The 15,050-nt window shown below is 36.7% G+C and overlaps 1 protein-coding gene and 1 long non-coding RNA gene across 4 annotated transcripts; one reads left to right on the top strand and one right to left on the bottom strand.

The window, feature by feature from the left end:
- The first annotated feature begins 1,338 nt into the window (after nt 1–1,338).
- LOC113462904 lies at nt 1,339–9,932 on the top strand. Of its 3 annotated transcripts, XR_003386220.2 has the most exons (5): nt 1,339–1,873; nt 1,981–2,234; nt 4,860–5,989; nt 9,409–9,579; nt 9,670–9,932. It is a non-coding gene; the product is annotated as an uncharacterized LOC113462904 (long non-coding RNA). The 3 variants fall into 3 exon arrangements; XR_003386221.2 differs by having other exon boundaries at nt 9,409–9,932; XR_003386219.2 differs by lacking the exons at nt 9,409–9,579; nt 9,670–9,932 and having other exon boundaries at nt 4,860–6,229.
- A 2,109-nt stretch (nt 9,933–12,041) lies between these two features.
- LOC113462897 (ethylene-responsive transcription factor WRI1-like) lies at nt 12,042–14,767 on the bottom strand. Its single transcript, XM_039129614.1, has 7 exons — nt 14,613–14,767; nt 14,085–14,182; nt 13,869–13,966; nt 13,350–13,423; nt 13,199–13,249; nt 13,045–13,121; nt 12,042–12,962 (listed from the first exon to the last, which is right to left on the bottom strand). Exons 1-7 carry the CDS (start codon nt 14,765–14,767, stop codon nt 12,334–12,336), a joined length of 1,182 nt encoding a protein of 393 aa, XP_038985542.1. The 3' UTR covers nt 12,042–12,333.
- Nucleotides 14,768–15,050: the final 283 nt, after the last annotated feature.

The raw sequence follows: 15,050 nt of genomic DNA on the forward strand, positions 1-15,050 counted from the left end.
CGCAAAATGTTGGAATGCTTGGATTGCACTATTCTGGTTTCTTTCTCTCTTTTTTGTTCTTTGTTCTTTGCACTTGATAAGTCTTTTTTTCCTTGTAAATGTTTTATCTTGTACTATTTTACTAATATATTCATTGATTTTATTGTTGGGAGGCTCCAATGAATTATTGTATCATGATTTCTTTCTTTTCTTTGCTTAATAGATTTCTCATTTATAGTGAAAGGTTTGTCTTTTGCTATTTTACTGATTTATTTAGTGATTTCAACACTGCAATGGTTGGATAGGATTGTCCTAGTGTAGGCTTTCCCTCTCCTTTCTTTCTTTCTTTCCACACTAGATAGATTTCTTCTTTTATGTGAAGGATTCAATATTGTGTTTTATGTTTAGTGATTTTAATATTCAAATGCTTGAAGGGAATTATTGTTTCTTTCTTTCTTTCCTTCCTGAGCGGTAGAACTTGTCCTCTCTTTTCTTTCTTTCCTTCCTTCCATGCAAGATAGATTTCTTCTTTTCTGTGAAGAATTCAATATTGTGTTATATGTTTAGTGATTTTAATATTCAAATGCTTGAAGGGAATTATTGTTTCTTTCTTTCCTTCCTGAGCGGTAGAACTTTTCAGAACGGAACTTAGTATTGACTTATAACTTACGAGGACTATTAACTGATTTTTGTTAATAGAGTCAATTCTTTAGTCCTAATGATCTATTATTGGAGGGTTTTGATTCTTTATTCAAATGATATTTCTTGATTCGTATTCCTAACTTAATGGGAGCAGTGTTGTACCTTTAGACAAATAGATGGTGAAGGAAGAGAGGATCTTGAAGCACAGTGCTGGTTTACTTCATGGATCCTTGAAGCAAACTTGGTTCTTTTTTCTTACTTTGTCACTTATTTTCATTATTTTGTCAATTCTATCACAATGTTTATTATCAGATTCTTGTTCCTGCTAGTGCTTTGGCTGACTATAGGAGGGTTCTGATTCTTGGTTTACTTCTATTTCTTGATTTGTGCTCTTGAACAATGTTTTACATCGTGGTGGGATGGAGGGGCATCCCGGCTGATCTGTCCTGTTTTTGTTAGAAAATAGGATTGGGATGGGGTCGGGACTCCGAAACCCAACCACGTGGGGAGAGAAGAAGAAAGAGGAAAAAAAGAAATGAAGGAAAGATGGAGAAAAGGAAAAAGTGAAAGGAAAGAAGAAGAAGAAAAATGAAAGAAAGAGAGGATGGGAGAAGAAAAAGAAAGGAAGGAAAGAGAAAGAAGAAGGAAAAGGAAGAAAGAAAGAAAAAAAGTGATTAAAAAAAGAAAGAAAAATGAAAGGAAAGAAAGAAAGGTAGAAGAAAAAGAAAGAAAAGAAGGAAAGAAAGAAAGGTAGAAGAAAAAGAAAGAAAAGAAGGAAAGAAAAAGGGGAGAAAGACGATCTTGAAGCAATGCGGGTTTAGGTCATCTACCTCTTCTTGGCTTCTTATTTTTCATTTTATTTTCATATTATTTCCATTGTGGTTTCCAGTTTGCTTTGAGGAATATACTGCAGTTTTGGTATCTTCAACAAATATAAAAGAAATTTTTTAACCAAGTAGGGTTATATCAGTCAGAAGGAGCTCTGTAAACCCAACAAGTGGAGCATACGGAGATAGAGAAATAAATGGAAGGAAATTTTTTGGTGGAAATGTGCCCTTATCTCTCTCTTACTAAATTTGAAAGTAGTGGATTTGGTGTTAACTGACAGTTTTTCAATCTGAACTCATCATAATACCTCACCTTTTTGTTGCCTCTTGTTTTTTAATCTTTCATGTCTTGATGAGGTGAGGTCTGCAACGAGAGGAAGCAACAAACAAGAATCATCAATGGCTCTAGCCTTCCTGATGGGCAGGTAAACTTTAGTTCTGTTGTTAGTTTGACTATAGAAAATTTTCCCTTTTTCGTGGTTGTAATTTCGTGATATGATTGTGCTAACTTTCTTGCGTTGCTGCATGATAGATCTGTGGTGATGTATCTGTATCAGTTATGTTTGCTGGTGATTTTCATGAAGAAAATGCTTGTGATCTAAAGCATTCAGAGAGATCCTATGCAACACTCTTTTTAGAAATTTCCATGTGAACTTCTACAGCTAGATGTGAAATTTTGCTGGTGATTTTGGCCCAGCCAGGATCTTAGCCTCAGCAACTGCTGCTCCTGCTCTTTTGATGCGCTTTGGAGGTTCTCAACCAATGGCCACATTCTCACATTGATGGGTGCTCTCATAGTTCCTCTTTCTTTTTTTTCTTATGAAAGATTTGATCTTGTATTGTTCTACTAAACAGTAATTCACTATGATGGAAGGTTTGCATGGAAATATTATATTGCTACTTTTTACTTCTTTTCCATGCTCAATAGATTTCTTGTTTCTTATGAAATATCTTTGTGCTTGTTTACTGATGTATTTGCTGATTTCTGTGTTTGAATGCCTGGACAGAATTATTGCATTGCGGGTTTCTTTCTCTATTTGTAGCGTTTCTTTCCAATTTCCATGTTTGAATCTTTTATTTCTTGTGAAAGATTTGATCTTATTCTGTTTTACTGATGTATTAAATGATTTCAATGTTTATGGGCTCATTTCACATGCAAGAAGTCGGAACACTCAGATGGAATTTTTATGTTCAATTTCTTCCTTCCTTTCCTTTCTTTTCTTTCTTATTCATGCTTGATAGATTTCTTAAGGCTTTGATGTTGCACTGTTTTACTATTCTGTTTAGGTATTCTATATTTTTATTTCTGGAAGACTTGAATGGGATAACAATTCTGTGGTTTCTTTCTTTTTTTCCCTAATTGATAGAATTCTTCATCATGAACTTGGTAAGGACTTATGACTCATGAGGAATAGTAACTGATATTAATTGAATCAATTGTTTAACCCTATTTTGTTTTGGGTTTCTTTTGGAGTAGTTTGAAGCATCTGCATCTTTATCCATCCATATTTTTATATATGTATAAAATTGGTTGAGGCCATATGAGATTTTATTGGCAGGCTTCATATGTTAAGGTGCAGAAAAGTTGAACCAAAAAGTGATTTTTGAATGAAATAATAGCAGTTATTAAGTAAAAATAGGCCACAAATTTGACAGCATGGATATAACCTTGTTATGATTGCTTTTCTATTTAGCATCAGGGCACATAAGATGAATGAAATAATTATAGCAGTGCTGAGGTGAGATGTGGGAAATTTTAGAGATGATATGCGTAGTACAGTAAGGGTATATGTGTTAGTGAGGATGAAATCATCTCGAACATACTCACACGAAGGGCATGTGCAACAGAAATTTCAGGACACCCTTTAAGGAGAAGTTGGTTGATATTTGTTGAATGGTTGCAAAAGAATTAAGAATGGTGTAAGATAACCTATGCTGTCCGAAGGGATTTTGGAAAGCACATACCATGATGGATGCATCCTTTTGTGGAAAGTTAGCACTATGGATACATAAAGCTTATCTCAGAATAAAGATAAGCATATTGATTATGTTTTTTCTAGGAGAACACATGACATGGTTTTTCTATTTTTATTTTTCAAAAAATAGGCTGGGACAATATTTCTGATCTTAATGATCTCTGTCACATATTCTATGACTTATTTTTTTCTTTTTTGGAGAAACGTGAACCCTGTCTAGTACAGGAGCTAACGTTAAGAAATAGAGAGACGAAAAGGATTACTTCTACTGCTGCTTTATAGCTGGAAGAGAAAAGAAATAACAATTCGAACAAGAACAACGATGACAACGATACCCTGTTCCTAGTCTTTGCAAAAGGAGCTCACTAACAAATGCCATTTTTTTTGACATTTTAACAACACCTCTTGGCCCGTCGCTATCATTATCATCGTTGTTGTTGTTGTTGTTGGACAATAGAAGGTCAAGTTATCATTTTATCATTGGAGTTGGAATCTTGTAGGGGGAAGACTAATTGAAATGAACAGATATGCATTTCTCATTTTTTTGCTTCCTAATTCTTTTCTGTTAAATTCCATTAAAAGATACTCTTTTGTTAAAAGATACCTTTTTGTTACGTTATGTTCTTTGCTTTGCACGTTCTGTCTTAATTGTAATGGATGGCTGACTTTTTTGAGATCTTGAAGTGCTAAATGATGGGATAAAAATTCTATCTGCTTTGTAGTTAGACACTGTTATTCTTGCTTAACAACTTCAAGAGAGATCCTTTGACCAAGTAAGATTCACCTGACCTCCTTGTCAAGCTGTTGCACTAGATGTACCATTGCTGGCTCGTAGTGGAAAAAGCATACAACCAAGTTATGTTCTTAGAAATCTAGCTTATATGTTGTGCTAGCACAATCACTTGCAAAGAGATCCTATTGACCAAAATTTCTTTCTGCAAGCTCTAAAGATATATGCTACAACCAAGGTCCGCCGAACCGGTATCAGTCGGCGCCCAGTACGGTTCGGTACTGTTTCAGGCCCGGACCGAATCGGTAGGGCAGTGGCAGGTGGCCAATACCCAACCTGGTTCGAAACCGGGTTGACTCGGCATCAAACCAGCTGGTTCGCTCCGAGTCGGCATTGAACCAGTTGGTTTGCACCGAGTCGGCACCGAATTGGCCGGTTCCGGCCGGTAGGGGCTGGAACCGAATATGAATGACGAACCGATCCGGTTCGCACCGGGTCGATTCGGTACTGCTTGAACTGGGTGGTTCGGCCTGGTTCGGCAAACCTTGGCTACAACCAATGTGCACTAAAGATATAGTTGTGGGCATTGGGTCATCTAAGACAACCATCTTCTTTCTCAAGGATAAGTCCAAATGGCACACATGTAAGATATGCTAGATCTTCTTTCAAGGAAAAGAATTTGAAATATTCCATGTTTCCTTTCAGGATGTCTGGGAGCCCTTGATTTGATACATATCAGGAGCTTGCATATTCCAGAATGCAAGTACCTGTGCTTGTTGTGGACCAAATTATGTCTGTGCATTTTCCAGGACACTGCTGAAAAGGAAAGTGTGCAAAGCGCTTATAATCTTAAGTATGAGCAAATGATATCTTGTAGCCTATTCCCCTGCCCTCCACCCTCTGTCTAAGATTTGATCAGATCAGGGTTTGCAATATCAGTACTGGATCCTCTATCGGTGTCATGTTGGTATAGTGTTGGTGCTGGTTGGTTCAGCATACCGACACTTGGTATGCCCTTATGTATTGAGTATCAGTTTGGTACCATTATGGTATTTTATGCACCGCTACTACAAACTTTAGATCAGATTATACGTACCCACCAAGCAGTATGTACAACTTACTAGAATGTGGTCTGTATGACCAAGTGTTTGTTTTTTCTTAAATATCTGCAACTGAATTATTGTATTCAGGATATGACAACAGTGCAGGTGATGTTTTAATTGAACTTCATGGAACAAACTATATTTTTATAGTCAACCAGGCTATGGTAGAAGATCATGAGTATTCTGAAGGTCTGGAAAGAGAAATTGTAGCATGGATATGTATTTTGTAATTTAAGCTTCTTTGAACTCGGGAATTAAAGTTCTATTTTGTGTTACACCTCTTCTTCCCACCCTAGGAATTAGATTCTATTTTATTTGTGTCTTCACACCTCTTCTTCAGTTCTATTTTGTGTCACACCTCTTCTTCCCACCCTAGGAATTAAATTCTATTTTATTTGTGTCTTCGCACCTCTTCTTCCCACCCTACGTTAGCATACAACTATCTTATCTCCAGCCCTGACACTAAATTAGCTGCATCAAACAGTAAGGTGAAGAACTTCAGAAAAGTTCTACTGTCCCCTCTTGATGCAATATACTCTCTCTTATACTTTAAACCTTTGTTATTATATTCTGCAGGCTGGAAATTAAGCATGTCAGGGGGATGTTGCTTTATGGACCTTCAGAGACTGGCAAGACCCTCATGGCTCGTCAGATTGGGAAATTATCCAATGGAATGGGATTAGTGGTCTGGTCTCCGAATTATGCTTCTGTACAATATTGTAAAAAGGAAAGGTGAATTGTTTCACCTTGTCATTATTTTATAATATTTGGCTGTTAGGACCTGCATTATGTATTTTTGCCTTGGATTTGAAGAATGAAGCATTACTAAATGCTTCTGACTTCATTTCAGCAAGAAAGTTGACACGTTTGAAGTGTTAAACACTATGTATTGAGGAAAATTTTCCTGCTGAAAAATTTTACCGACTATGGAGTTGTGATGCGGACATTGCAATACCAGCATATGTTTGACATTATCATTGTTTTACAATTTTTGGAAGTTAGGAACTGCGTTTTGCTTTGGATTTGAAGAATGAAGCAGTAATAATTGCTTCTGGACTTCATTTCAGCATTAAGTTGACATGTTTGAAGGGTTTAACGCTATGCATTGAGGAAAATTTGCCTGTTGAAAATTTTAGTGTCTATGGGAGTTGTGATATAGACATTTGCAATACCAGCATCTATCACTATGTAGTTTAGTTTGAAATGTACATGCATGTATACAGAAAATAAACTTACAGATATATAGATAGATAGATACTGCTCAATGTGATACAATCTTAATAACCTAGTCTGTAAAGAATTGAGATGAGGACTGACAGATATTAGTCAGATGCTGTTGAAATATATTTGCTAACTTAACAGTTGGAGCTGTCTCATATTAACTGTTATTATACTTTAATATCTTAATTTTTATATAAATTTCTTAGGTTGTTAATGGATATGAAGTCTATGTTCTACTTGTGATTATACTTTATTATATGTTGCGTTGTGTTAACTCTTATTAAAGTGTTATTATGTCTTAAATTTTGTATAAAATTCTCAGGTTGTTAAAGGGATGTAAGCAACAGTGAGAGAGAAAGCAGGAGAGAGAGAGGAGGGGGGAGGGAGGAGGAAGGGGAAGAAGAAAGAAGGCTTACACTGGGTGGTGATTGGGAGGTACACCTAGCAGAAGTCTATGATAGATCCTGGTGCTCTACAGTATTTCACCAAGCATGGGTTTCAATCAAATGACTGTACTCCCCTCTCTGCCCCTTTCTTGTCTCTCCTCTTTCTTTCTCCTCCTTCCTCTGTGTCTGTTTGTTTGCCTAGCTTGGGTTTTGATTGAGATTAACACCTTGAAGGTTTTGTTTCTTGTCTCACTTCTGTTTATTTGCATTCTTGGTGGAAACTATTGAATCATTGTTCCAGCAGGCATTTGATGGATTGTTGGAAGTTCTACTGTCTAGGTTAACAATCTTGGTCTACTTGTTCTTATTCTTGGCTTACTTGTTCTTATTCTTGGCTGGTACTCGTATTGTGATGTTGGTAGTGTTGGAAACTTCAAATGAGTAGGTGGTGAAGGCAGGGCCGGCCCGACCGTTAGGCGACTGAGGCGGTCGCCTAAGGCCTCGGCCCGAAGAAAGGCCCCGCATTGCTGAGAAATAGCTGTCAACTGTAGCTTGTCCCAATCCCATCGCCATGGCTGTAAAGCTGGTAAGCCGTAAACCTATCACCTATGGCATGCGGCTACGGGCTATTCCCCTTGTCCTTGACGTCTCCTTGCCTCCTTGGTCCCAATTCCCACTTTCCAGTTCCCAAATCCTAGCAGGGCAGCACGGTTATTCCTCTTTCAGTCGATCTGGAATTTAGGGACTGTGGTTGTTGAAGCGCCATTTCCCCATTTTTATTCGAGTTTGATGGGACTTTGTTGTGGGGTTTGAATCTTGATGGGGCTTGCCGCGGAGAAAACTGAATGGCTTTGATGTGGGGCATGAAATGCTCTGTTAATGAGAGCTTCCCCACATAGCAAACAATATGGGTTGGGATTTATTTTTTTAATCTGTTGAGGGCCAGGTTCCCTGTAGGTATTTGTTGTTGTTGCTGGCTTGCTGCTGCTGTTGTTAAGGGCTTAGTCGGTTGCCTGTGGGCTGTGGGTAGAATTAAACGTCATTTTCTTCTCCACCCTCTGTTTCTCATAAAACAGAGACTCCCTCTGATTGCAACAAAAATGGGACTTGCATAGGTTGTCCAAGTTATAGCATGGCAAAAATGAGTTGTCTTTAAATCAGGTCCGATAGTTTCTATCTTTGTTTGACCTACCTATATACTTCTTATGGAATGAAAATTAATATTGAGGATTCTTTAGTCCGAAAGTAGTACATCCAGTGGATCTTTGTGAATTTGATCTCAACTTTTCATGACTTATGTTAAAACTCTCTGACTCTTTAGCTAGTATTTAAACAGCCTAATTTTTTTTTTCCAGAAAAATAAATAGTCTGGTTTCTAAAGATATGAAGTACTAACCTCTGTTTCATATGATTATAATCTCTAAGATACATAAATATCATCATAATACCTTTACAATTTCTCTAGGATTTCAATTCATAGCAATCATTATATGACTATTGTATAACCGTGCAGTAGGAATTTTCATTATTTCAGAAAATGACACTCTTATAATGACACTGGCAAGAAAATGGAAAGATCTTCAAAAGAAAATAAAATTATAATAGCCAGATAAATGTATTGCAAAGCTTATGCTATTTTATAGCACTTCATAAGCCCCCAAAGTTAGAGCTATTGCGGCTTGCTGAATCCTTTTTTCATCTATTCTTGAGCCCTAGCAATGAACCCCATATGGAACTCCATTCTTAATTAGCTGAAAGGTGATGTCTTATTTTTTTTTGTGGACGTGGGCTTTCCCATGATAGTATTGATAGATGATAGCATGTGGAAATGCATAGCTAGTACAAATAAAATTCTACCGTTAAGTTATTGAATTAAAGTCAAAGAATGAAACCTCAGTGACAATGGTATGCACAATATAATAAAAATGTTTAGTTTTGGCTGGCACTCATGAGCTTAATGGTTAAGTTATTCCTTTTTCTTACTCTAGTTGGTGTTTTTATTATTTTTCCTTTTCCTCTCTCACAATTTCTGTTTTATCATTCAAAAGTTATAATAAAGTTGCCTAAAATTGAAAAGTGCAATCTTCCGTTCTTAATTTTTTTCAATAATTTTATATCAGGCGACAACCTCAAGTGACAATAATTGAAAATAGTATTTTAATGAATTTTGAGTACAAAAGTTTGATTAGTAATTTTGCATCTCAAAAAGCTAGACGAATTATTTTTAAATAAATTTTTAAAGTATTTTGTACTTATTAAATTTTTTTCATCATTTTTCAATAAAAAAAGCTTTTCTTAGTAAGTTCGCCTTAGGCCCCCAAATGCATTGGGCCGCCCCTGGGTGAAGGAGAAGAGGCTCTTGATGCACTCTGGTTCCAATTACAGTACTTTGAGCCATATTTGGTTGTTTTTTTATTTTTTATTTTTATTCTGATTATCTTGTTTTAGTTCCATTACAATTTCCGTTCTTTCTGTGGGAATGATGCAGTGCTGGTACCTACTTTCCAATATGGAGGCAAATATTTATTTTAACATAGTGTGCAGATGGTGAAGGCATATGTTGATGACAATGATGATGGCTTGGACAGATAGGGAATGACTTTGACAGTGGTGTAATGGAGGACTTTGATAGAAACAGTGATGAGGGAAGGGGATCAGGAAGATCTGAGGTGGTAGTGGTTCAAAGTTTGTAAAGAATTGGAAGATATACGAGAGGTAAAAAAATTTTCAGTAGTTTAAATTTTGGCCATTCTGGCATTTTGCTTCCCAACTTGATATAGTTATCTGTTGATAAATTTTCTCCAGGATAGGGAGGTGTATTGTAATAGATTTATTTTATGGGAAGCTCTGTAAATCCAACAGTAGCAGCACCTGGGGATGGTGGAACTAATGGAAGGAAACTTTCAGGTGTATTAGATATAAGTGAAAATGGTAAAGTTTGATTAATTCGAAAAGAGCAAGGTACAAATTAATTTATCAACGATTAATTCTGATGGTAATTAAGAAGGAAACAAAGCTTGTTTGCACTTAAACTTGTGAAGTTTTTAATTCAATCATTAATTGTGACATTACTAGCTCATAAATTTTGTATGCATATTATCTTTACTAATCATTTAAAAATTATGAGTCCGCTTCAGATCCAAGATGCTTCTCTTCAAATTATGTCAAAAATAGATCTGAATCGGGCATTTGCTATTCTTTCTTATGCCAACTGTTTTTCAAGCAACATTACTTGCACCTTGTTTGGCAGTCGTTTTGAGGAAGTAGATATGTGGTATAGTAATAGGACAGCCGATGAAACTAACTCCTGTAGTATCATAACTATTGGAAAAATTTGAAGCTAGAAACCCAACTCAGTTATTTTTGAGGACATATTGAAGTTGCTACCTTACAAAATATATGATTTAGTTTTGTTGCTTTGATTTAAGGTGCATCTAGTTGTACTGTAAAGTCATGGTACTTGAGATCTTCTGTGCTACTTGATTTTTTTTTTCTTTCTTTTTTGAGGAAAGAAGAAGTCCTAACCAATATATTAAAGTTGAAAATTCAAAGTAAATAGTACATGATTTAAGATTTTAATTCCAACTTCCAAAAGTTTAGATAATGCTCCCCTTCTTACTTGTCTGACTGTTATGATGGAAAATAGAAGTTTTTAGATGCCTTGTCAAGCCTTCAATTGATTTCCTTTTTTGGAAATAAAAGTTGTCATATAAAAACATTTTAGCCATTACTACAGAAAAATAACATGTGATAATTATTGTTTGTCAAAACCAATATATATATATATATTGCACTATTTCTTTTTCTCATTAGTACCCCCAAAATTAAGAATATTAATGCAAAAATAAAATTCCCCCGTCAGCAGTGAAAACTAAGAAGATCAAAAAGTGGACATCATAAAGGAGTAACAGCATACTAGCAGTGATTTTTCAAATGGCTATTTGATACCATTATAGTGGTTGTTCTAATGCTATGGACCTATGGTTGCTTAATATGTTATGAAATCATTTAGGATACAGATGTTTTGGCCTCTCATGCTTTAGGCTAATTGATGTGCACTATCATTGCGTTCATGTCTTGAAGACCTTAGATGCTCTCGATGTATGCTACGCAACCTGTTAGTAGAGTTGTAAAATTTGGAGAGTGGGGAATGACTAGATGCAGGAGGCTAGGGTAATCGAGCTAGAGTGGAAGTTGGCTCCTTTGTTTGTAAACCTCTTTATTCAAAATTAAGCTTCAAATAATGGTAAAAAGACCGAGCTTTTATCTTAGAGTTCAAGCTCGAAATTAATTTTGAATCAAGCTCGGTCAGGCCCAAGCTCAGTTCAACCATACCACTAAGCATTATATGCAAATGCAAATTTTGGTTCGTAACTGCAATTTTTATTTCTCATGTTTCATATAGTGATGAATTTTGAAACTTGGGCCTATATAATATTTGAAATATATAGGGACATGTGTAAAGTTTTTATTTTCCATATTTCATATAGTGACCAAGAATGGTTCTTGGGTTATTATATGAAAATAGAAATTTTGGTATTTGTATAATATTTGAAATATATTGCAATCTATGTGCAAGATTTTATTTCCCATTCTGGGTCACAATATGAAAATGTAAAAGTTGGGCTTTAGTGTAAGTTTTATTTTCCATGATTCGTATGGTGACCCAAAATGGTGGAAATTTGAAATTTGAGCCTTCATTTAATATTTGACATATTAGAATCTATATGGAAATCTTTATTTCCCATGTTTTATGAAGTGACCACAGGATGGTTCCTTGATCACTAGATGGAAATTTGAAACTTGGGTATTTATGTAATATTTGAAATATATTAGGACCTGTGTTTAAATTTTTATTTTCTACGTTTTACAAAGTGACCATGGGATGATTCCTAGGTCACTATATATATAGAGAGATGAAATCGGGCCTACATATTGTACTTGAAATATATTGGGATTTATGCATAAATTGTTATTTTTCATGTTTCATATAGCAATCCCAGAATGAATCATGGGTCACAATAAGCAATATGAAGTCATTCTGCAACTTCAAAAGTACAAATCCTACCTTTTACCAAAAAAATACAAATACTAACAGAAGACCAACTTGGAAGAGAGTTTTTTTTTTTTTTTTTTGTTGGGTGGGGGGGGGGGGGGGGGGGGGGTGTTGGTCCTCCTTATACATATTATTTTGCTTTTGAACTGTCATTCCTCCTCTTTTCATCTATATTCTTCTCATTATGCTCATCTATACTACTTTTATTTGGAGGGACAAGTAAAAAAGTAGCTGAAGGTGTCATCAAATAAAATTAATCTGGTTAAGAAGAGCCATCCAGACAGTCAAGGTTTTCTATAGTGTTCCAAATTGGAGGTTGGTCCAGAGTGGCAAGCTAGGGTTTTTTGAAGCCTTCTGCTTTGTAGTCGTCTCAAGTACGGACACCAAGGCCACCATGATGACATTCCTTGTATTCAAGGATGGTCCAGACAATCTGTTGCTGTGTCGTCAGCTACTGAATCCAGGCAATTCCAAAAGGACTGCTCTATGTGTTCATGGATGGCAGCACTCTCCTGTTGCTCAACCCTTGCCTTGTTTTCATTTGGAGAGCAAATAGATGGTGCATTTGCAATTCCATGGTAATAGATCTCACAACAATCATCACCAGATATCGGCTGTCGTCCCTCATCCTCGGGTTCATTTCTATCCGTCTCATTGCATGCATTTGAGTTCTTCTCTATAAGCTCCTTGAACATCGAGGACCTTAGTAAGAGGCTCAGTGCGGTAGGAGAGGATTTGTTGCATGAGGCACTGCCAAACATTTGGTGGGACGTAAATTCTTGCTTACATTCTGAGTTCATGCCGTCCATGACGTAATTGTGGTGCAGGAGTGGCTCAGCCTCATCATCCCGAAGGATGGTGGAAGGCTGCACCAATTGGTGTACACCATTGGAATGATGCTCTTGGGAACTACTTAAAGCGTTGCCCCCTCCTGGCCTTAGCCATCTGATATATGTGTTCAAGTCGAAGTTGGTCACAGCATTAATCCCGCGATATTCTATTGCCGCAATGTCGTAGGCACGGGCAGCCTCCTCTTGGGTGCCTGGAACAAATGGAGTGATTTCTTTGCCCCCCCTAAGATGTCAATTATTGTTTGACTAAGAAGTGACGAGCACAAGACTCACTGTAAGTGCCAAGATAGAGGTACTTGTTTCCGAAAACCCTTCCAATCCTTGCTTCCCATCTTCCATTTTGATGATGCCTGGATCAAGTTTTCCAAATAATTGGTTTTACTTTCTTAATTAGATATTACTGAACTTTCATGTTGCATATATTTACCTTGCAACTCCTCGATACTTGGAGACACCTCTTGAGAAACCATTGCTCTTCCTGTTATCAAAAAAGATTATCATGAAGCTAAGGATTAGTTTTCAGAAGGAATTTTGAACCACTAAATGAAAGGTATGTGAGCAAAATATTGATTAAGTACCTTCTTATTGAAGCTAGATACTCTTCTTTTGTTACATTCTGCATTATTTGAATCTCTTTCTCATAGTCAGGTATCTGATAATATATTTAATTGATCAGTAACAATAAGTAAATTAATCTGTTTCTGGTTGGCAATTTTGCTGAACATACATACAATATTTATGACAAGTATTAGTTTTAGAACATGCATAATAATTGGATACATTGTCCTGTAATTATCCTAGTTGCTCATACCTAATTCAATGCTCAAAATGGTGAAATCTTTGGTGCTGGTTGGCTTGAGATGAAACTAATTAAAACAATCAAAACTTTTTCTTTCATTCTTAAAAAAGTCATTGTAATTTGCAATGCGGATAACTTAAAAAAATACAATATACCACCTGATTGTAATTCATTGTCAGTCGTGATTGACCGATGCTTCTTTATTTGGATGGATTTCTCAGTAGAACACACACAGACGTATGCAAAGTTTTCCTTCCATTCAAATTTTAATGGGAGTCAGATAAGTTCACGGAAATACCGGGAAATTTGTGAAAGTGGTAGGTCCCCAGTACTTTATTGCCGCTAGATCATATGCTCTTGCTGCTGCTTCCTCCTCATTATAGGCACCAAGATAAACTGTTCCAATGCACCCAAGAAGAGATAACAAAATGATAATATGAATAAAATGCATATTTAATGATATAGGGCAAGCCCAAGTGCTTAAGATAATGCAGGAGCATTACGTAGAAAGTACCTTGCTTTCCTTTCTTCTTTTGTGTCGCATTCCATGACCCCTTATCCCACAAATGGGCTTCAAAACGGCCAGTCCATCGGTGCCTATGCAGTGAACTACTATTAGTTTATGGTAGAATATAAGCAATTATTAAATTCTCTCGTAAGCTGCTTCCATTTCAACAAAACAAAATGGATCTGCCATCCTTTTAGGATGCACCACTGCGAAGCATCAATAAATTGGTAAATTTGTTGTTTTCCATGATTAGCTATCTTATCTCTGTTTATCTATTGGCCATCTCTTAAAAACATTCAGGATACCCTTTTTCTAATGGACCATTATGATGCTATTGAAGAATTCACCGTGACCTACCAGCTAATCTTTTTACTAGAGATAACAAAGATTCACATATTCTAAGCACTCACCACCTGCTTTTTCTCACAAGTTTCGTGCTCTCTCTCTCTCTCTCTCTCTCTCTCCCATACACGCATGTAGGCACGCACACACATTCATGCACACGCACACCGCCCCAAAGGGTAAATTCCTAACCTGCTAACCCCTCGAAACCTTGAACTCCTTTTGATGGTGCTGGTTGTAGCAGACTGATCAAGCATCTGTCCATCAGGACCAACTGATGCTCTCACGGGCTCACCCAAGAGGTGCTTCCCGTTGCTGTCTAGCTCGCTCTTCGCCAACACATTCATATGTATTCTTCCTTTCTAATAATCGTCCCCCAAAGCTCGCAGTGGCGCAAGGGTGGCGAGTTTGAGCTTTCTAGACTAGACAGGCCTCATGCATATATATGTGCACATAAGGTTAACTATGGTTTGTGTTTTTGTTTGTAGCTGCGGCTGTAAGGACAGCAGGAGAGGATGATTTCAAGACTATTTCCCGACAAAAATGTTTTGTCCTTCGTGGGGTTGGCAGGGCGATGTTCTGCAATTCGGTGCGAGATTCGGCTCTGGGTGGTTCTATATACACCCCCCC

This window comes from Phoenix dactylifera, chromosome 8 (assembly GCF_009389715.1).
Source record: "Phoenix dactylifera cultivar Barhee BC4 chromosome 8, palm_55x_up_171113_PBpolish2nd_filt_p, whole genome shotgun sequence".
NCBI classification, from domain to species: Eukaryota; Viridiplantae; Streptophyta; class Magnoliopsida; order Arecales; family Arecaceae; genus Phoenix; species Phoenix dactylifera.

What these genes read in the sequence shown, in the direction of transcription:
- LOC113462897 (XM_039129614.1), bottom strand. Translation starts at nt 14,767, where the DNA reads ATGAATGTGTTGGCGAAGAGCGAGCTAGACAGCAACGGGAAGCACCTC. An exon ending in AGGTTTCGAGGGGTTAGCAG is followed by an intron (nt 14,183 to 14,612) that starts GTTAGGAATTTA and finishes ATAAACTAATAG; the next exon opens with TAGTTCACTGCATAGGCACC. An exon ending in TATCTAGCTTCAATAAGAAG is followed by an intron (nt 13,250 to 13,349) that starts GTACTTAATCAA and finishes TTTTGATAACAG; the next exon opens with GAAGAGCAATGGTTTCTCAA.